Source organism: Hypomesus nipponensis, chromosome 11 (assembly GCF_054491055.1).
Source record: "Hypomesus nipponensis isolate SF chromosome 11, ASM5449105v1, whole genome shotgun sequence".
Classification (NCBI taxonomy): Eukaryota; Metazoa; Chordata; class Actinopteri; order Osmeriformes; family Osmeridae; genus Hypomesus; species Hypomesus nipponensis.
In genome coordinates, this window is record NC_140371.1 from 12288809 (window position 1) to 12312566 (window position 23758).

General features: G+C 40.1%; 2 protein-coding genes across 2 annotated transcripts; both read right to left on the reverse strand.

Annotated features, from left to right (window-relative positions):
* Window positions 1-408: 408 nt before the first annotated feature.
* Window positions 409-6823, reverse strand: kcnk18 (potassium channel, subfamily K, member 18). The gene is made up of 3 exons (XM_084710077.1): window positions 6351-6823; window positions 6058-6201; window positions 409-2050 (listed from the first exon to the last, which is right to left on the reverse strand). The coding sequence occupies exons 1-3, from the start codon at window positions 6565-6567 to the stop codon at window positions 1224-1226; spliced, it is 1188 nt and encodes a 395-aa protein (XP_084566203.1). The 5' UTR covers window positions 6568-6823; the 3' UTR covers window positions 409-1223.
* Window positions 6824-10214: 3391 nt separating this feature from the next.
* LOC146268142 (cytosolic phospholipase A2 zeta-like) lies at window positions 10215-19617 on the reverse strand. The gene is made up of 20 exons (XM_084709774.1): window positions 19579-19617; window positions 18775-18853; window positions 18369-18505; window positions 17770-17904; window positions 17527-17567; window positions 17398-17440; window positions 17135-17180; window positions 16917-17053; window positions 16647-16745; window positions 16254-16288; window positions 16021-16159; window positions 15714-15850; window positions 14025-14247; window positions 13708-13825; window positions 13162-13299; window positions 12976-13083; window positions 11724-11903; window positions 11369-11541; window positions 10983-11169; window positions 10215-10872 (listed from the first exon to the last, which is right to left on the reverse strand). The coding sequence occupies exons 1-20, from the start codon at window positions 19585-19587 to the stop codon at window positions 10634-10636; spliced, it is 2403 nt and encodes an 800-aa protein (XP_084565900.1). The 5' UTR covers window positions 19588-19617; the 3' UTR covers window positions 10215-10633.
* Between the last annotated feature and the right edge of the window lie 4141 nt (window positions 19618-23758).

Genomic DNA, 23758 nt, shown 5'->3' on the forward strand with positions numbered 1-23758 from the left:
AAAGTAAACTTTTATCTCCCTATACACAGGCATGGTTGAGACCTGTCCCTCTTGTCAGATACTTTCAGCCTACTTTCATCAGTGGTTTACAAGATGGCTGTAACAGTCAGTCATGCAACCTTGACATGAAGTGTCTTTCCCTGAACTGGGAATTCACTGAAAGTGTCTACAGTTGGCCTTATATCCTGGTTGGTTATATCCTGGTTGGGGCCAAATTTGACTATCCCAGATAATCAAAATGTTCTAAATATATACACACTATAAGCATATGCCCACAATAAAAATATGCTCAAGATTCCCACGATAAAAATACTCCAACAATTATCCCATACTGATGAGAAGCATAGAAAGTCATTTTCTTTAATATTTTTATTCTTCATCCATCTTAGCAATTAAGGGATAGAGAGGATCAGTTGGGTATCAGTTAAAGCTTTATACTGAGCCACAGGCTCTGGAAAAAACATCAATGGTTGACACAAACATATAGTTGTACTAGTAAGTGCAATATGTCTATATGTGAGGATATAAATGATGGCATCAGGTTCTTCTTAATTACATATTCACAAGCCACACATACATTTGAACCTGTTTTAATGGCATTGTGAAAGCAACAAACTGCAAGCAAGAGCATATACACATAAGCTATAAGTTCAGGTGACAACACAATTTTTGGCACAAAGCTATAGATGTTTACATGTAATATTAGAATGATCAATCCTAGAGGAACAATGTAGTAGAATAAATTAATTGTAGACAAATAAAGTCAACATTATTATTGTTAGGGGTTGGTTGGTTGAGTAACCAGATAAGTGAGGCACAGCAAATAAGCTCTAGGAAGGTGAACACATGGAAACTCAAAAGAAAATGGAAAGGTCCAACAAGAATGTTATTTTCAACCAACCAACCAACCAACCAACCAACTTACATTGTCTATTGCAGCCAAAACTACAAGTATCAAGTAGGTCGAGATGAACTCAGCTTTTAAGCCATTGATTGAACATACAGGAACAAAGAGCGATAGAGCCCCCATTCAAAGAGTTTGTAAAGCCACAGACACGTGTACATTTTCTCATGCTACTTAGGTAGGCTCGAACATCATGCTCTGGATTCACCCCAAGCTTCCCATATCCCAAGTCAGTCAACCTTTGACACCCATCTTGAACCCAAAATGGGGAAGCCCTTGAACTTCAAAGCCACCCAGGCCATGTTGAGACCTCTACTGCTCATTCACTTTCCTCTTTCTCATTGCTCTCCACATTTCCCCCTGTGATACGATGCATGCACTGGCGATAGAAGCTAATGACACGCAACTGGCTCAGCTTGAAGGCCATGGACATTATAGCCATTCCAGCGATGATGAAGAAGGAGGTGAGCATAAAGTACTTGGGGTGGCTGGGCACAATGTCACCAAATCCAATGGTGGTGAGCGTAATGAAGCAGAAGTAAAAGGCATCAAACTGACCTATCTGTGTTTCCCACCTGGGCAAGATGAGGCCTCCGAACAGAATGTAGGTGAACACAACAATGAGGATCAAGACCAGAGGCACATCTAAATGTTCCATGCTCTCCCCTATACCTGTGAAATCCCAGATGGCAAAGTCCTTGGGCAGAGGAGACATGCGGTTCAACTCGGGGCAAGACATGCTCCGCATCAGTGCTCCCTTTATGGACAATTTGTCCCTGGCGATGATGCGCTTGAAGATCTCAGTGTTGTCTCGCAGCTGGATTGACTTGCGCTTGACATCAGCCTGGGTGTGAAGAACGTGCCTGATGTCCATGGGCTCGTGGACCACCACCTCCTGGTTGAAGATGTAGGTACCATCCTGCATAGGAATGTCCCCAGACTTCCCCTGGGCCTGCCTTGGGGACCAGGTGCGGCAGAGGAGAAGCTTGCAGAGGCGGTGCAGGCGGAGATATCCTTTGAATAAAAGCACGGCGAGAATGTCCCCTACATCCGAGATGACCAGCAGCATGAGGGGAATTCCCAGCATGGCATACAATATACATACCATTTTCCCAGCCAATGTCACTGGAAAAATCTCTCCATAACCTATAAATGGAGGACAAAGGTTGTGGCATGAGGATAGATTTGATAGGTGCAAAATCTGCTCCTGGGGATCCATGCTCCTATATGGTTTTAGTCTATTCATAGTTGTAAAACATGATTCAGCTTACCAAACAGTTGGTTATATGAATTTCCAGAAACAAGGTTAGCAAACCCTTGGGTAAAATGTACAAAGACGTAAAATGGTCTCTGAAACATGCGTACAGCTGTTTCTACACAGTTTCTGACTTATTAATCTGTTATATTATCACTTAGCGTGTGAATCTGCGTAGGCCTAACTCTGCACAGTTTAGATTGTGCACAGCCCATTGGGCTCGTGAGATCCATGGCTCCATCACTTAGTGCAACATAGCAGTGAATTTTTTTAGTCGCTATAATTAATTTAAGCAACATTTCTTATGAAGTGCTTGTGCAAACAACTTGGCAAGTCCTTGGGACCCCCCTCGTCCACGCTCCCAGGCGCCCCAGTGTCCTTGCTCCCAAGGCCCCCCTCGTCCTCGCTCCCAGGCGCCCCCGTGTCTCATCGTGCCTCCGCCTCCTGGGTTGTGCATGGCCTGTCTGCCGTCTCTGTGCTCGTCCTGCCCCCGGGCCACCCCCCAGACCTGCTCCGGCTCCCGGACACGCCCTGTCCCTGGGTCTTGCTTCCGGGCTGTCCCCCGGACCAGCTCCGACCCCCTATTCTGCCTTGTGGGACATCCGGTGACGTCCCTTTAGAGGGGGTACAGTCACGGCCACAGCCGTGCCCCCGTTTTCGGTTTTGCCCTGCCCTAGTGTTTCCCTGTGTCTGTCATTGTCTTTACCTGTGTCTGTCATTGTCTTCACTTGTGTCTGTCATTGTTTTTACCTGTGTCTGTCATTGTCTTTACCTGTGTCTGTCATTGTCTTCACTTGTGTCTGTCATTGTTTTTACCTGTATCTGTCTTTGTCTTCACCTGTGTCTGTCATTGTCTTCACCTGTGTCTGTCATTGTCTTCACCTGTGCCTCGTTCAGTGGTTTCAGTTCTCGTTAGTCTCAGTGTCCACCTGTGTCTTGTTTAGTTCTGTGTATTTCGGTTTCTGTTTTGTGTCTTGTCTTTGTCTTGTCATTACCCATCATCAGCATAGGTACCCTGTCTGTTTCCCGTTTTTGAAAATGAACCCTTTGTTCGACACAATGCCTCGCTACTCTCCTGCATTTGGGTCCTTCCCCACCACTTGCCGTGACACATACACACAAACGGTCATAATTCCTGCTTTTATAGTTGGATGATACAAACTTTGTTTAAAGTGAGTGTGACATGGCGACACTGGCCAAAAGGCAAAAAGAAATAGCTTACATAAATAATAACAGTTTACTGGTGTAATTGTATGCTAATGAACCAATGTATCTATAATGAAATTGATGGTAAAATATGAATAGCTTTTTAAAGAGTGAAAAAAGTTTTGTTAATTTCAACCAATAATGAATTATGCCTAATATAGGACCAAATAAGCTCTATGAGGTAGTCTTGACTAATGACTTGATGACATAATGGCAAGGTATGCAGCACTTAAAGGTACATTACTACTTCTGTGTATGCATCATTGACCCTTTGTGTATTTGAGATGATGTGATGATGTGTCTTGGAAAACACACTGTTAACTGTTAAAACCGTGCACTTCAAGTCTTTGATTATCAGCACCATCTAAATGTATGTATACAGTATATAAACGGATCATTTGGACTTGAACTACAACCAAAGGGCAGCATACAGTACATATCATGAATAAACCAAATGTCTTTGGTGTCAAATATTGACCTCTTCTAGAAGGTTTCTTCCCATCCGCAGCTGGCTTCATTAAGAAGGCCCTAGGTCCCCCGACTGACACTGATTTGACGTTATACTAATGTTAAGTCTAAAGCTTTACATTGACAGACTTCTTCTGCTATTGCACACTGCATCTTCTTAAATCAACATACTGTGAACTTTTACACATTCCTACAGCTGTTCATTTATTTCAGGAACAGTCATATTGTACATATTTTATAGTATTCTTTATTAGAATTTTGGAGTAGCTTATTTTCCGTTTTTTTGTTGTTGTGCATATTACTTACAGTACTTGCTTTATCTTTATTTATATTTGTCTTTATTTATTGTTATGCACTAACCTACCAAAGCAAATTCCTTATTTGTGTAAACTTACTTGGCAATAAACCCGATTCTGACACCTTATTGGTTATTCTTTGCAGTAAAGATCCTGTTCTACAGATTAGTCTTGAATGCATCACAATTCATCAGTCTTTCTGTCCCCGTTGAAGAAATAACATACACCAGTGGCTTGGCCTGCCCCCCAGTCCCAACTTCAACTTCAATCAGAAGCCATTTCTAGCCACAGCTGTAGCATTAGTGCCTACATTAGTGTAGGTTTACCATTGCCAGATACAAAGCTTCATATTACATACAGCGTTGTTCTTCTTTCACTGATGTATTGACACAGAGTTTGACACGTTCGGCCGGTCTACACAATTGATATAGTATGTCCAAAAATGTAAAAAAAAAAATCAAAAATATGACCTAACCCCAATTCAAAGTGGTTGTTATTTTTGTAATGCTACAACCACTTAGACATTTCCATGCATTGGTTATAAGACATGTGGGCTTTCACAAGGACAGAACCCAGCCCCCAGCCCTTCCAAGCACCCTTACTTCCTGTGGCCAGGTTTTTACTAAGCGTCTGTGGTGTTGTAGAGTGCATCTTCCTTTCTCTCCATGATTTGTGACCTTTCAGTCTGCTGAACAAGCTATTAGCCATTATCTATTATCCAACCTCCAACCACCCAAGCTATCTATTTCCACCATTTAATAAACAACTATCCTACATACCCCATTAACAGAAAAAATTGTACATTTAGTTTGATAGATTGACTAAACAGTCATCTAAAAGTATGTGCAGCCTATCCGCTGCATGTAAACATTCCAGAATCACAATGCTTTTATGATGCAAAGCTATGAATCTGATTATTGTAAACCTACACTAATGTAGGCACTAATGCTACAGCTGTGGCTAGAAATGGCTTCTGATTGAAGTTGAAGTTGGGACTGGGAGGCAGGCCAAGCCACTGGTGTATGTTATTTCTTCAACGTGGACAGAAAGACTGATGACTCACTGATGACGGGATGCATTCAAGTATCATCTGTAGAACAGGATCTTTATTGCGAATAATAACCAATAAGGTGTCTAGAAGGTCTGAGGTCGATCCTGGAAACTAAAGACCTTTGGTTCATTCATTATTCTATAAGATATACAGTATACTGTATGCCATCCTCTGATTGTGGTTCAAGTCCAAATAATCTCATCATCGAGATTGTCCAGATTAAGTTGATGCATTTTTCTTAGTAGAGACAATGATTCATTTTGTTTAAAAATATTTGATGAGCATATTGGTCTAGTCTTTGATTGTGATGATGTGAAAACTGATATAAAGTGGATTATTCTGTAGATATGCCTGGGAGGCACCCCATTTCAGTCACACATACTTGCCCATTATAACATGTTTGTGCCTGAAAATGTATTTTCCTTCTTATACACCACAGGGTATGTTTAATAAACACAGGCCAAATCCTAACCGTATATTTAAGGTCAAAATATGTATGCCTACTGAAATATATACTAATCCAAAAAGTATTCATCAACAGTTTAGGAATAATTACTTATTTGAAATTGAAAGTTAATGATTTTAAGAGCAAGAGCATGTTTAAATATTCAGTGCTTACAGGCATTAAATGTTGTTTGATCACATGGTTGACTGCTTAGGTCTACATGAATTGACGGAAAGAACATGTGTCCTTCTTTACTGCCTGGCAACACCACACACAGAAAACTTAAAGCAAAAATGAAAGCAAATGGAAAAAAAATCTATATAGCCCATATTGTCCACGGCCACCTACCTTATTGGATGAAAGAATATGCTTATCTGATTTGAGTTTGAAGTTTACAAGTTTTAGACAGCTGGGCTGACAGTTGAAACTTACCAACAGTTGTAAAAACAGTGCAACAGAAGAACAAGGATCCAAAAAATGTCCATCTGGTGGGATGCTGAAGCCAAGTAGACTTAAAATCATTTCTGATTTTCATCTCTACTGTTTTCACTTCTTCTTTAGTACAAGACGAATTATCTTGAATAGACAAACGTAGAAAATCTATATTAATAAATACAGTGTATATTTGTAGTCTAGTAGGCTGCAAGGCTACCTGTATTGTGTACTACATTTTATAGCCAGGCCTACTGTTCAAATTTGCAATATAGTAAAATGAGAGATTTTACCTGACCGGTCCAACCTTACTATTTCACATAAAAAATTATGATAATCTTCTTCTCCTGTGGGCGTACTGTTCCCCTCGACATACATGAATAATATCGCGCCCAATGCGGCATATCCAATTAGTGAAACTATGAGAAAAACATGAGGAAACACTTTACAGAGTCTAGCAACACATTTGGACCTTTCTTCCGAATATCGATTTTTTTTTGCCAAAGACATGTTCCAGTCTTAATTGAGCTCGCGTGTTGTTAACTTTTGAATAGGCTACATAGCCTGCATTGTAATCCTATCAAATCAGCCAGAACAGTCGAGGATAAACCAAGCATGAGACTGAAAAAAGCGCAGACCGCACCATCACTTCAGAGCAAACACGGACCCTCCCTACTGCCCTTCTCGTGATATACTTCTCATCATCTTAGTAAATAGCCTACGCTGTCAGTTTGAATCAACCATTGGTGAATAAACCAACTCACTTCACGTACATCGCGTTTTTGTTTATAAAAAAATACTTGCATTTAAATTAGTGTCATGTTGATTGCTTTAGAATGTAAATAGGCTATTCTTAGTTCGGACATTTTTTTGGTTTAGAATAGGGGAGACCGGGGCTGGTTGTCACACGGGTTGGTTGTCACAAAGCTCATTACAGCCACACTAGGGGTCGCTGTGTAAAATGGTTTTCATCAAATGAGTGCCCTCTTTGTCTGAGCTCATTCATGTTGTCTGTATGGAAATAGAGCAAGCATTATTGAGCATTCCTGACTCAAGAGAAAAAATTCAAATTTCAATGGGTAATAGTAACTATTTATTTGCATAATTATTTTACTGTAACTTTGTACGTTTAACTTAACTCTATTTAGTAACTTTTGTTTAAGAGTAGAAGGGAATAGCTAGACTTTCAGTGGACCTACATTTATCCGATGCTAGGTCAAGTCATGTGGTTGCTAGCTAAACATTTAGCTCAAGAGTTCAGATGGGGTTGGTTGTTACACTGGTATGGGGGTTCAAATAGACAGCAATATTTGTTTCAAAAGTGTTTTACATTTTATTGTTCATGATTCCTTTTACTGATGGATAGTGATTCATTTTATGTTGTGCTTTATTAAAACCCTTAAAGGTCCCATGACATGAACATTTCATTTTAGGAGGTTATTTAACATTACAGTTTTTCATGATTGCTAAAACACATTTCTTGAAACAGTCAACCATTTTCTCAAAACTGTAAACACAAAACCAAATATTCAAACTAAATTTCCAAAACCTCTGACTCTTCTGGCAAAGTCAAACACTCGCCCCTAAACCATGTAACCTGTGCTCAAAATCAAACAATGCTGTCCTGTCAGATCATAAACACAGCAAATCAATATATAAACACCATGGAGCTATCAATAGACACAACACAAAAATGGAGAACACAACATCCAAGCCATGTAGTTCCATGTAAAGACAAATTTGTTTATGTATACACAGTAAATGCATTTATGTAGCAATAAAGAACGTTTATTTGGGATTTTGAAACACTGGATTTAGGTGTTTCAACACCGATTGACACTTTCCTGATGTATGATTATGTTTAGCCTGTGTTCTGCACCTCTGTTTTGCCAACCGTCTCTGGAGGAGGGGATCCCTCACTGAATTGCTCCCCTCAAGGTTTCTTCAATTTTTTCTCCTCTAGTTTTTCCATCTTCCTTGAGGGTTGAGGTTGGTTGGGTGGCACGTCTATCAGCAGCACGTCTATGTGAAGCCCTCTGTGACAATGCTTATAAAAAGGGCTATACAAATACTGTGCATTTGATTTGGTTTGAAAATATTACAGTAGCCATCACAACTTAGTTCTGTCAACAAAGAACAAAGAAAAACAGGGTAAAACCCTCTGGTGTGCTGGATCCAGCCTTGAAATCACTCCACACCTATCTGACCACAGGCCAATTCCATTGCCTGTAGGAGATTTACCCTGGTATATGGGTTTCAGTCATAGACCTTTCACCGACAAACAGAGAAAAATTCTTCAATTTGGTTGAAAAAAGGGCTGTATGGTGGAAGGTAAACATTTACAGTAAAAAATGCTGGTTGATGTTGAACTATTCTTGTATAGACACCATGGTGAAAGCTGACATTGTCCCAAACCACCATTAGAAACAAGTCTGAACAATTTTGAGTCATTGTGTTTTACAGATGACAACTGTGTTGTAGTTGTGTTTACTGTTTGCCCGTGTTACCATTTTGCAGCACAAGTGCATCACAGTGCAAAATGTGTTAAGAGAATGAGAATGAATTTAGAGTTTTGCCAAAAGAATATCTTATTTGACAAATTGGTTTAGTTCACTGAACATTTTATTTAGAGAATGGGGTTTTGTGTTTTAGCAATTGTGAAAATCTGTAATGCTTCATTAAATGTGGGAAACTAAATGAATCAGCCATATGGATAAAACATGTATAATTATTTGCATAATAAAGCATTATCTATTGAAAAAAACACTTGCATCATATCTCTTGAATTATACTGTTCAATCAAATTCAACAAATACATTCTCCATGGTTATTGCTACTGTACAAGCACTGTAGAATAATATACTTTTAAATAAGACAGCACATATTGAACTCAAGTAAAAGAAAGTGGGACTCCTTTCCTGAAGACCACTTACTTGTCAGGTGTTAGGTCTGGTTCATGTCAATGGTGTAAACATTTAGTTGACATCACAGCTTGCATATACAAAGACCTGTGTGTCCCAGCGATTTAACAAGCAAGTTATGGCAACATTCAGGCCACTCACTCTGGAATTACATCATTTCTGTCTTTCCACAGCCATTACTCTTATGAGCCTTTTAACAAGATGTGATCTTATTACTCTGTTGTTTGATTTCAGATGTGGTGCTACATGATGTAGTATGGTAAGCTCTCAAAGCCAGGCACATCTACAGCAAGTCAACCTATTTTAAGGTGTTTATGCTTGAGCTTAGTTGTCATGGTTGAGTTAGGGCAGGGCCCAGGATGGAACCAAGGGGAGAAAACCCCCATCACTGGTGTGGTAAGTCAAGTTAACTTAATGTTCTGTGTACAGTCTACATCAGATTCGATGTGGTCTTAAACCATAAGGATTTACAGTAAATGTACTTAACAAATGTGTCTCCAGCATTGCAAACCCACATGGTTAGGGGAATTCTATGGAAACACTACATTAGAGTAGTTCACTTTACTTTCATCATGAGGAGTAAGGCTAATTAGATTTGAATGCTTCATATAGTAATGTGTATCCAACCCGAAACCATTAGAGCAATTTAGAGGTCTTAAGACAGAGTGAAGGGTGAACAGTCTTTCTACCACTCAAGGCATGACATTTTTAACTCTCATTTGATCTGGGACGGGTGCCAAGTGTCCCATCAAAAGAACTGTGTGGTTAAAGTCAATTAGTAAACAATAACTCTCATGAGTGATGGTCTGCTTAAATCTCTTTAGTTAAGCATGCCTTGGGTTTTCAAATACTGATTGAGATTTGCTATGTGGAAAGTATTGTATTGAAACATCAATGCCTTGGTAATTATCAGGCTTATCTTACTTCCATAAGATCAACCGTGGGGAGTTAAAGATTTGGCAAACAACCAAAACTATTCCATAAAGGAAGAGAGGTCAACTGAACAGTGCACTAACCTTAACCAAATATGCTGGAATTACAGTTATTTGAGTATATGGGTTAAATCAGATGTTGGGGTCAGATGGCTGAGCACTTCACCCTAGTTGCTTTGGGGGAATGTCCCTGTACTTACTGAAAGACGCTCTGGATAAGAGTGTATGCTAAATGACTACATGTAAATCAGAGCAAGAATGGTCAAAGTTGAAATTAAATATTTAATAACATTGCAAATGCATGAAATAAATTACAAGGCAAACATGTTACAAAGATTAAGGTTTTAAATCTTACCTACGCTACCACGATTATTGTAAAATCAGAATAAATAAATAAAGAAGTGAGCAAGGAGAAGGAGCTGAGGAGAAATTCTCAGGAGATCAAGAATCCCCTTTGTTGCTTCACAACTCTCTTTATACCCAACTATTATCCGTAGAACAACCAATCAGACCACATCTTGACCCTTTCTCATCAACATATGAGTAGCAATGCGATAGTAAGTTACACAATGTGGTGTGAGACCCATCAAGCAGAGACTCTGTCCAGCAACTCCAGATTTTAGCATATGAGAGGTGGGGGGCATGGTGACACCCAGCCTTACAAACTATGTTGAATTAAATTCTTAGCGGAAAAACCAAATCCTTATATAATACAATTTTTTATTAATGTTTCTTTTTTTTCTTGGCCGGTTCTTCCTTCACAGGCACTGCCCTCTCTCGGGAACTGCGAAGAGCCTCCAAGATCGCATCCTTGTTGTTGACAACATTGTAGGTGGTGAGATCCACCAGTGACCTGTAGTCCTTCACAGAGTAGGTCAGGTTGGAGGTCTTGTAGGGAGAAGAGTCAGAGCTAACATCAACTTTCCCCGCCTCCATCTCCTCCTCACCTTTCCGTGGTTGACCTGTCAAGTATCATCAAAGTACATACAAATGATGTCTTACTGTTTTAAGACAACAAAGGGCATGACAGCTTTCACAGAATGTAGTCCTGGCATCATCAGAGAGCACTTACCAGGAGCCTTGAACTTTCGATAAGAAACATTGACAAGGGGCATGTGCAGCAGAATGGGAGCCTTTGGGTTCTCTTTGTCTTCAAAGACGTAGAGTTCTCTCACAGGCTCAGCCTGGAGCTTGCTGAAGTCAATGTGGGGGAAGGGTATCTTGTGGTCTTCACAGTAATCATTTGTTATTTTTATAACCTTAGATGGAACAAAATCATCCATCAATATGGACTACTGATTTATAGTAGCAGTGGACAACCAGATCATTCAAGCACTTTCAGATAGGGGTTCATAGCCATAGTCAAATACTACCTACTACCTAGACTATGCAATAGTCTGATAATTCTGATAATTAATCCTTGCATAATAAAAAATTGGCTGGTCTCTTACTCTTTACCTTTAAAACATCCTGCGGATCCCATGAGTAGCTGAAAGACAGGATGACATCTACACCCCTCTGGGGACGCAACACAGGAGGACAACCAATGTTTATTGCATGGCCAGCATCAACTAGGTGCAGTTTGGAGTCAGCTGGTGTTAGGTTGTTTGGGAAGGCATCAGAGTGGTTATCTAAACATGGAAGGCCAGAAAGAATGTTGATGTGAGTCATTTTATGTCCCAGGTTCTGTTTTAGCCAACCGTAAAATCCCCTTTAACAGAATGTATACTTTTTTTTCATAATCAGAAACAGCAAAACACTAAGGTATTTAAACACATTTTCACAGTGTTTATGAAACATTTCAGCAAGTCACCTTTCCAGGCAGTAAAGTTTGAGTTTTTGTTATAATTGTAATGCATGAAGAATCCACGCATAAAGTTGTATATCTCAGTGATGACGGGTCGACTCTTGAAAAAGCTGTAAATCATGCTGGCAGTGCTGGTGACCGGCGTGAGGAGATATGTGTCCAGGGTAACTGGCTCACTGTCTGCTTCTATGTGGGAGAAGTTTGGGAGAAGTTGATGGAGAGCAGATGAAAGTAATTGAAGCAAACACAGGCTAATCACACATATCACTAGCAGAGATGGATTAACCAACGGGCCTACCGGGCCCAGGCCCGGGGGCCCATGAGCTCAGGGGGCCCCTAACCCAGAGTCTCTGTGTGACGTTGCTGTTATTAACTTGATATGTACTAACTATTGATATGATGATATGCGCCGTAGCCGGTATATGCTAGCCTTAAGTCAGTAATGTCTTTACAGTAACAGGGCCCCAAAAGTCCTACTGATTAAAAAAAAATTGCCTAAACATTCACTTTGAAGATGTCACGAGAAAGAAACCATCATGATACCTTTCAAGTGAGTGTTTATCCCCTCAGTTTATCGATTGGACTTTAGAGGGGCATGCAATATGGGCCCTTCTACTTTTTAGGGAGAAATCCAAAAAGCAAGTGCAAAACAATAGCATTAGAGCTGTGTCTAAGCACCCCCAACACACTATTTATTGAAAATATAATACTGTTAAGCCTATGATGGTAATTTTTCAAGAAAGAGAGAGGGTTGTGTGGGCTACAAATGTACACTCTAGTCTATGGTTACAACTATCAAATATTTTTGGAATATAAACGTTGTTTAAATTTTGTTGATTACTCTAGTACTTTTGCGTTTTTAAACAACAATATCAATATTAGTCCTGACAAAAAAAAGAAAATGTTTTGCCAAGAGAAATGTTTGTTTTTTTGGCGGTGAAGGGGGGGCTTGACACATCCAGGCCCAGGGGCCCGTGGTTTCTTAATCCTTACATGATCACTAGTAAGACTGTGGAGTAGCTAAGGGGATGCACACCTTGGAATTACTTCTAAACTAAGCAAAATATGTGGATGAAACAATTTCTGTTGCATTATTATATTTAGTCATTTAGCAGATGCTCTTTCTGATCCAGAGCGACTTACAGTGAATGCATTATTGCTATTTTAGTCTATCAGTCTATCTACAGCATGTCATAATGCTGCATTTTTACCCACAAACTTCTATTCAACCACTGTGTTAAGAGGAATAGGTCGTTACCTATGTTGCTCACATTCTCCCCCAGCCATGGGCTCCAGGAAGGTGGCATTCCAGTGAAAGCTGTCCACAGCTGAGTCAGGTTCAGAGAAAAAACACTGCTCCATAGTCCTGTCAACAGACAGACAGAGAAGATGATAAATACTGTGATACACACGTGCAAACATGCATAGATGTACACAAACACACCTATTAGATAGGGGAGACGTGTCTCTGGAAGCTTCTTGATCATGTGACCTAGGTAGAATTCACTGCCAAAATCTTCAGTACGGACAAAAGCCCCATATTTTGGGATCCCCACTTCATATGGCGTGAACTCACACCATTCTGACAGGAAAGGAAGAAATGAAATAGAAAGGTATGAGACACATGTGAAGCATAAATCACATCTAATATACATATGAAATGTGCTGTATCCATATTTCTTAGATACAATAAATGAAGTCAAACCTTTTAACCTTGTAAGACCCCTGGCTGTAAAATTACAACGTCTCTTTTCTCTAATTACTCATTTCTTTTTTTTGTAAGACCACATTCATCCAATGGCATTGCAAGGCAAGACAATAGGACCCATTGGCTATGTGAATGTGGTCTTTCAACAACATTTTTTATTTGCAAATGTGTTTTTTGGAGAGCTAAAAGTGATGTAATTTTAACTGGGTCTTACAAATTTCGAAAGACCCTATAACAAGAGAAAGCCAGAAGCTGCTTTAGCTGAAGAGGAGCTTTAATGACCTGTCTCAGCTGTAGTGCCTTTCCTTCCTTCCTTCATATTGACAGCAGTGTAGATGGGGAGGGGGTTTTGGCCCTTTGACACTGCCCTCTGCTGCTCAGACAGAGTATGGCTGTTTTTCTTTTAACAAACAGTGGAGTAATTAACACATATACTTTAGGCTGGAATTTGGGATGCTTGAACAATGACTTTTGTACATAGTGGGGTCCAGCATAGGTGCATTACAATGACGTTTCTGTGTCCAAGCAATTAAATAACTTTTACCCCTGATTTGCACTGTAACAGAGGGGTGTTGTGTAGTATCGTGAGTGTACTATACCTTCCCATGGGTCAGTTCCTCGATGACCAATCCCCACATGTCTATGAGTGACACTGGGTGTCCCTCCTGCTCTCTCTTTCCAGTTTCAGTGTTGTAGTACTGCAGTTTCTCCAAGGTGAAGGCACTAAGAGCACTCTTTGTGATCTCCTTCTCCAGTTCAGCAATTGCCTTTTCCATGTCCCAATGGGACCAATCATCTTGCTCGTTTAATTTGGCCATGGCCCTGTCAAAAAGGAATTTTATGGATGCGTTAATAGTTATGGTTTGGTAGACTCTTCCGATCAAAATTCCCAAAAGTGCTAATATTTCTGCAATTATCACAAGTGCAAAGCCCGTACAACTTTACACTGTAAATACCCCACCACTGACTGTTAGGTCGTTTTCCTGTTAGATTTACCTTAAAATATGTAGCATTTGGGGTAACTTTTTAGCACACCAGCTAGTTTAGAATTGACTTAGTGTTTTACTTCACTTCACTTTTACTTTCAGATCAATATAAATAACCCTCCATAGAATTAAAGTGGTGAAGTCATCTGCTAGTCATGCTAGCATAATCTTGATGAATGGCATTTATGACTGTTAGAGCCAAGGGAATTGATTACATGTAAGCAGAAGCGTTGTTAAACATAAAACTCTACTGGGGCACAGGCCCCTTTTACATTTGTTTCCTCCAAGTGTGCTCTGCACAATACACGACTCGGATAAAAACTCCCCTTGCTTAACCCACTAGACAACAGTTCAGGGATGCGGGTTTGATATCAGCTTTGGTGGCAGGGACAGGTATAGACATTTTTGGAATACTATGCTGTGGGCGTTTGAGGTTTTATATTCATAAAAATATTATGAAAGTCATCATTTTTTTAAATTGTATAGTTTTCACCCGGTCCCTAACGCGACACTGCAAAGCAGCGTCTTCCGAATGTGAGACGAATGTCGAATATGAAACTAACTTCACCTCGGTCTTTGGCAGGGACATCAATAGTTAATGCCAGCGCGCATTCATTCCGTATTCATTCAAGCGCAAATACTGTTTTATGAGCTTCATGTAATATTGTTTTATGTTTTTGTCAAAATAAGATGGTAGGCCTACCATTTTTTAACTTTCTTTAGTTTTGTAATGTTTTCTTAGCCTACCTCAATTCTTGTGTCCGAGTCCGACACTTGGACTTCTGTGTGCGTGCCCTAGTGGCTATTTGGTAAGCTCAGAAGAGCGAGTTGACATGGAATTCTGCAGGCATCGGTTTGTGTTTTTGGTTAAACTGCTTTGATTTTACAAGCGTTGAGCAGTAGGCTACTGCGTTTTTTCCGGGATTATCCATCTAAATGAATGCACTGACTAATTAAGTAAATTGTTAAAACTCAAACTTTTGATTTTACTGGGGCACAGCAGATTTATACTGGGGCACGTGGCCCAGTAAAAAGGGTCTAACAACGCCCCTGCATGTAAGGTTGTGCCTGTGTAATCACCAGCCTAACTAACTTTCAGGGATTGTCAAGTTTGAAATTTAAAAATGACCCAGAAACAGGGATGTGGCTCTGTCGGTTAATTATTTTGACCCCTCTTCTTTTTTTATCTGCAATTTTTAAGGATTTTTCACTTTGCAGTGTTAAAGATAATTGTGTTTCAATAACACAGACCTGTTAGAATACATGTTTGTAAGAGGCCACTTAACGAGTGGTAATACCCACCAGGTAGAACCAGACACTCCAGTAATATAAGTCACAGTGTCCAGAAGGCCAATTCTCTGTAGGCCCCTCAGGCTCCCATACATGCCAGTCATAGCTCTAGTCCCGCCCCCTGAGGCCACAACAGCTATTACAGGTACCTAGGGAGGAACATAAATGAGCAGCACTTGGGTATTCGTTGGGCCAGAGACGCAGTAGTAGACATAGACTTAAAAAACATCTGATAGACCTTTAACTGCATATTGTTGTAATTGTTACAGTTTCTAATTTAAGTTAATGTGACCTCAAAGGAAATGTATTTTCAGAGCACCTTTTTAAGTGTACGGGCAGAGTTAAGGTTCAACACTTTCTTTAAGGCCTGATCCACCACCACTCTTCTCTGCTCCAGGAACTTCTTCTCTTGGGGTGAAAGGTTGAAATCCAAACGAACTTGAAAATCTGTCTCTGGGCTGTAAATAATATATTGTGTGTACACATAAGCGTACATATTTATCATATATAGAATGGAAAACATTGACACGAATACATGCAATGCACATTTACCGGTCCTCCGTTTTCAAAAGTAAGTCCAGCTTTTCCTGTGTTGGAAAACATTCAATGTCAATGAGATGAATTGGAATGTAAAAGTCACATGCTTTTGTTTGGATCCTTCTAGTTGTAGCAGTTGTGTATTCCTCGTGCATTGTGCATTGATGACACCAGTTATATGTAACAGATGTGGTTTTGCTCCATGAGAGGGTTCACTTGGCCAATGTTTGTACCTCGCTGGTATCAAACCTGCCACCTATGGCATCCCAAGCGCGACCACTACCACCTACGCCAAAGAAAAGCTAGCTTTGTCTTGACGCGGGTGGCCTAATTACATACTTGACTTAGTTTAACCTGCTACATAGACCCTCCTCAACTTAACAAGTACTTGTATAGTACATACTGTACCTCTCCAAAGGGAATAGACACTTTAACTTGGTCTTTGACTGGCATTTTCAGAAGCTGAACAGCATTTGCTGAACTGCCACTCGAGCTGTCCAGCTGATTCTGGGGAGAACAGATGTTCAACAGAAAACATATATGAACAACATATATTTAAACTAAATGCAGATTCTATAGAAGACTGAATCAAGGAATGTAACATTTCCTGTACAACTAATTGTAGTTCATGTTGTAGCTGATGAGTAGCCAGATGAAAGATGGAAAAAGTAAACTCACTATCATGAGTTCTGTCTCCAGATCTCTGTTCACATAGAACCGCAAGGTTTTTGCAAGCTCTGTAATTTGTTCTGAACTGGCCATTTTTTGATCTTCATTATATGCTCCTCTTAGACTCAAAACCATGTCCGGCTTTACTGTAAAAACACAAGACTGTCACAGAACCATGGACAACTAACTGACTGACAGAAATGTTGCAACTATGACCCTCTACTCACAGTTTTTGTCGATCAAACTAACATCCACAGCAGTGAGTGGGGCAGCCTAGGATACAACATTTAGCAAATTACTGATAAAAATCAGCTCTTTGGTTAAGATAAAAAAAAATACAAACAAAAAACTAAGCAGAGTCTAATGATTACAGTGATAAAAATGTTAAAACATAATATAAAATGTGGTACTGTTAACATACATACGTACAGTGAATACAGAAATACAGTGACACAAACTGATCAGGTCATTAGCATGCCACAATACTTACCATTAGGATTCCGTTTGAAATATATTTACAAGGAGGATCATCACTGCACAAAAAAAAGAAGAAATATCTTGTAATGGATTTATGCATGAATCTTGCCATATTGCATCATTTAGTCAGTATGCCACATACCACTCAAGCAGCTGAAATTCCATCCACAGTTGATCATTCATCTGAAAGAAATAGAGCATCCAACTCTAACTAAGACTAAGAATACAGTACATCCAAATATTGATTTTATCTTTTTAGTTAAGTTTATTTGAGTGAAATACGGTGTGTGAGAATACAAACTTTAATTCCATAAAATGAAGTCATATGCTACTAAATACTTCCAAGGTCTAGAATAATCAAGTTTCAGAAAGGCCTATTATTCACCTGTGAGTCTCTGTTGAAGACTTTAGTCTCCTTCACTCTGGGTACGAGGTTGTTGATGTCAAACAACACAACTGAACACAAGTCATCACCATCTATGAAAGTGTCCTCATCATACAGTCTAATCTCCAGGATGTTCTGAAAACAAAAATAACTATTTATGTTATTCTTTCCATACTTTTTAAAATTAATTTCCAAATAGTAATCTGATAGGCCTAATTTATAGAAACCAGCCTAACTAGTAAAACGTAATGTCAAGCAATTTCCATCCATCCATCGTCAACCGCTTATCTGGAGTTGGGTCGCGGGAGGTGCAGCTCCAGCAATTTACATTAAATGTGTCACATGTGCTTGAGCAAATATACTCAGTGGCCTTCTTTTCCAGGCATAACATCACATTAAAGAATAACTTGTAACAGGTTTTTGATACCAACTGGCCTTCACATGGTGTTAAATACCATGTACCATGTGAGTTTGAATGATCCGTTATGGTAAGATAACGTTACTGATCTTTCTTTTGTTGACTGTGTCTGATCAGATGTTTTATGATCATAGACTCATGCTCTGACTGCTGTTTGACCAAAAAGGATAACATGACTTACCTTTACACAAGTCTGGACCCTAAAGTTGAAAGTTTCATTCCACTCCGGGGTGCTGCTATGGTCTACAGTCTTGGTACGGTGATTATTCGAGGAGGCCGTGGGCAGATGTAAAGTGACATAGCAGTCGGACTCTGACCCTATACATAAACACAAGAGAAGCCATTATGGATTGATATATGGAGAGATAGTAGCAGCAAAGAACAAGGATCAACGGATTTCTTCACTTACAAAAAGCATGTTATTCATCTATAAACATACCTAAAGAGTCAATTCTGTGCCAACATGCCTTCATGCCCATAATAATCCATTCTGTTTAGAATTCCCCCAAGTTTAATTTAGTTTGACGGTAATAATATTCCTTTATTTAGTTTGCTTAAACATTTGTGAATGTTTGGAGGACACTCACAATAATCACGGGAATAGCTGGTCTTTGCTCTAAGAACAGTAACCTTCAGATTTGAGTAGGACTCTGTAGGACTCTCTTTCTGTTGAGGCAAAAATAGGTTACAGAATATTCAAGAATACTCTTAAACATCCAGTAATATAAACAAATGAGGGATGAAAGAAAGTCTATGAATGTAAATAGTGTGTATCACACTTTGTCAATCATGATCATTTGCAAGTGTTGGATTTTAATTTCTATGTAAGACATATCCTACTTTTTAGTTTTAAGATTTTTCACAACATAGAAACAAGTTTAAAAGATAAGAGTATGAATGCAACATTGAAATAAGTTTGGTAGATAAGAGTTCAAATGCAACCACAGGCAAACTCATCAACAAAGCCAAAACGCTCACCAAGACTCTCACACAAATACTACCGCAAGAACACCATTTACTCTCCGCTGATTGCTCTTTTCTTCTTATTAACAATGTATATACTAGTAATATCCGAGTGTTATTTGTAGTATCTCAGAATCGTCAGCAGAAAAAGTCTAACAAATAATTCTTAGCATTGGCCGGGTTTCTTAACGAATCTGGGAAACCCGGCCAATGCCTTTAAAAACAGCCTTACGATGAGCATCTGCAATTCGTTCTTATGTTGCCTTTATTATTATATTCTCGAAACAAATAATTATTCGTATTTTTCAATTAGGCTACACAAGAAATAGCTCTAGAAAAATATAGGCTACCTGTTCATTCTTGGTTACCCTGTATTAATAAAACAACGTATTCTGCCAGACTGTCTGTCTGACTGACGAAGAACCTACTTTTTGCATGATTCCTCCTTACAGTTCCCAGGCTCTTGCAGATCGATCAGTTTGTGCACAGACCTGCCCTGTATATCTCGTTCACTAGCTAAAGGTGTGGTCAAGATTTTTTTTTAAGGGGCGTGTTATTTTATCCTAGTTGTTAATTTATCTCTTTCTTAACTTCAACTAATGTTATGTTCTTACATTCAAATGTAGCAATAATCCAACTAGCATTACCTAATGTAAATTTACTATACAAACTAAGGTAAGGTAATAAATAATAAATAGGATTTTGGCAACACCTGAACATCATACCTGCTGAACCCTGCGACAGCTGCTTCAGATGGTTCCATCAGTGTTGTGCTCAATTCCAACTGACAGGAGATAGTCTGTGCTGTCTGCCGTAAACAGCCCTGACCTGTTTTCATGACCAAGTCTCCCACTTGTTAAACTTGTTTATCCTGTGTTGTAGCACGACATACAAATCGTAGTCTCTCAATTGCAGCGCAACATCACTTAAATGAAACATGAATAAAATAGCTTACTGACAGTTTTCTCAAAGCCTAAGACAAGGGAACCTAGGCTTAACATTTTACTCGTAAAAATCGTATCGGTTCGCCAATCTAATAACACTATAGGCAGTGCGCGCGTTCACGCATAGGGGAGTGGAATTCTGGCAGGGCGTGAGATTTCGGTCCAACACCCGCCCACCCACACACACTATCCTCCTGCACCCGCCCTGCGAGTCCCTGTTAATCATGGAGCTACAGTAGCGGTTCTAGACACATTTTACTGGGGGTGTTTTTTTTATGGGGTGTTTAAATGATATTTAAACATTAAACACTTTAATTTTGCTTTACATTAAAATCATACAGGCTCTGGCTCTCTCTCTTCCAGCTCCTCAGCTTTCAATGCCTTGATATGTTTCTCTAACCTTTTATTTACTGGGGCAAAAAAGGCTGCAATGTCCCTTCCTCGTTTCATGATGACTACTAGAAGAAGAAAAACGTTTAAAAAAATAGACAAAGCAAGTTTCTTTTTATTCAGTCAGCTCAGGGGGGGCACAGGGGGGCCCAGGGACATTTTTACAGGGGCACTGGCCCCTGTAGGTCCCTGTGTAGAACTGCCCCTGTCTAGCTACCATGCTTACTGCTTCAATTACACTCTCCTGCTCACTCTGTCCCTCATTGGCTTCATTGTCAGACACCTGCTCCTCTCCCTGACAGGTGCCATGCAGGGGCGCAGATGGAATTTTGGAACTGGGGGTGACGAAGCTGTCAGCAAATGATTCCAACTCCATTTGTTATTTTGTGTAATATATATGTACATATATGCAATGTTTATTGCAGCTTCAGTATATATAGGCCTACTGAAGTGCAATACTGAGGTAACAAAAGTGAGAACGATACTGCAATCCCTGGTTAGAACTAGCTGTTGCTAGTGCCATATTTTCTGATTCTAAATCTGCATCTAGTACGTCCCGTAGTAGCCTATAATTTAATTTAACGTCTTTAATGGTAAGAGACCGCGGCGTACAGGGATAATGAGCGTTGTTTAAGATCAATATTACAATGCAACATACGTCAGACACCTTAGATATGAGAGACCCCCTCAGATTTTTGACTTTGTTGCTTTCATGGGAGCCAGTCCTCACTCTATGGGAGCTCGGCTCCCTCTGGCTACCAAGTAATTTGAGCACTGAATGAAAAGCAGCGAGACATTCCAATTTTAAGCAGCCAAAAGAACGGGCCTACTAACGTCATCTCCATGACAACCAGGAAGACGCTAAGCCTAAAAGTACGAAAGACGGCTCCAAAAATACGTTAAAATAATCATTATACACTTTTTCTTTTCAAGTGTTTTAGTACTTTTGTGTGGCCAACGTTACACACGCTAACATCGCCTAATCAGCTGTGCAGTTATAACTGATGCTTGTCGCCTTACGTAGGGAGAGTGGTGGGGACGGATCGGGGTTCCTAGGAATCTGGGGGGGACATGTCCCCCCCGTCCCCAGTGCCATCTGCGCGCCAGGTGCCATGGCCAGTCACCTCTCCTCCACGTTCTATGTTCACCTGTTCTTGCAAAATGTCAGGTACTGTAGGCTTAGAAACTGAAGCTACAGCAGTAAACATGTCTGTTATTTTTGCACATATTGAGGCATCAACCTCTGGACCAGTGGTTCTTACCCCTGTCCTGCATGTTTTAGATGTTTCCCTGCTCCAACACACCGGATTCAAATGGAATGGACTGCATTTATATAGTGCTTTTCTACCTTGACGGCACTCGAAGTGCTTTACAATGTTTCGCCTCTCATTCACCCATTCATACTTACACTCATTCATTCAGACACAGTCAAACCAGCCACAGCTGCCCTGGGGCAGACTGACAGAAACGTGGCTTTACAATCAACGGCTACGGCCCCTCCGACCACCACCAACATTTATTCGATGCATGTCTTTATGATGGTTGGAGAAACCGGAGGAAACCCACGCAGGAATGGGGAGAACATGTAAACTCCATGTAGAAAGGACTTGGAGCGACCAGGGTTCGAACCAGGGACCTTCTTGCTGTGAGGCAACAGTGCTAACCACTGAGCCATCGTGCTGCCGTGATTGGTCCTAAGCAGGCTTCTGCAGAGCTGCATTCATTTGAATCAGGTGTGTTGGAACAGGGATACAGATAAAACACATCGTTAAAGGTAAGCAGGATGACGAACAGTCTGACTACACATTTTTGTACACAGTACATCCGGGAGCTGATGTCACGCAATCCCAGCATGCACTGGTCAAATTAGGGGTGGGCGATACTGCAAAATTTGGTATCGATCCGATACCAAGTAAATACAGGGCCAGTATTGCCGATACCTATACCGAAACCGACTTTTTACTTTGAAAAGCAGCTGATCTACTTTTGTGTAGGGGAAAGCAATGCCTCATAGTTTATGAAGTCAATGCATCATTAAGAGGCAATTTGAATGAAAAAAAACAAATATGATGTAATTATTATGACACTTATTATGTTTTATGTTTACTGTATGCACCTGCCCACCAAAGTAAATTCCTTGTTTGTGTACATTTACTTGGCGATTAAACTAATTTCTGATTCTTCTGATTTGCATTTTCATGATCATTAAATGGTTTAATTATTTTTTCCTTTAATTAGTTGAGAAGCTGAGCTTCTCATTAGGTGCATTCTATGGGGCCATTATTGTAGCAAAACTATTCACAAATGCACAGCACAATCCACAAATGCACAGCAAGATTCACAATTGCACAGCACGATCCACAAATGCGTACCGGGATCCACAAATGCGTACCACGATCCACAAATGCACAATGAGATTTGTGTATGTGTAAAACATTGTTCAAATATGTAGTCACAAAGGCTGGCCTCTCACGTGGCTGTGTTTTTACACGTGACTTTTGCTACACTTCTGCCGTGGTACAAATCCACAACCTGTGTGCGTGTGCAACAATATGTGCCTCCGTAGCTGTAAAGCCTCCATACCACCAGTCGGTGGTATAGCGGTCCAGTGATTTTTAAGGCAACGTAACATTGCTGGGTGGGTCAAGCGGTTCCTTAGACTGGTCGTGGCCGCAGTTGGGATGCAAGGCATACACGGATGGAGCCTCAAGAGCTTTCGGTAAGTATATTTTTATGTTTAGTAGTAGCTGACATAAGTAGCCTTATATTGCACAGTGAAATACTTTATTATCAGTAACACTGGTTATCTGTGAAGAAATAACTTTAGCTGTGCTTATGCCTGTGGAAGAAATTGGGATTTCCTGTGAGCTTACATTATTCACTAATCAATAGAACTAGTCATTGGATACTAGTTAGTATGTTCTCATGTAAGCTTGCTATTAATAAGAGAATATTGTGTCTATGTGTCAGGGTTAATAGATGTTCAAGGTCAGGAGAAAGTACTGGCTAAACGTACAAGGAGAGCTCCAACTATGAACTCTTTAGTCTGAGAGTTGTCATGTGTTGGGAGCAGTGAATCTCTTTCTCTGAGACTGTTCGTTACGTCATTACTGCCGTCATTACTGCCTGACTGTCACAATCTATGTTTACATTCTTGTGCCCTATAAAAGATGGTCCTCCGGCTTTCAGAGGAGAGAGAGACATCATTGAGACCTAAGCCTGGTGTCGTGTTGTCATTTTATTGTCAGGGGTCTGGTTTTCTCTCCCAATCTGC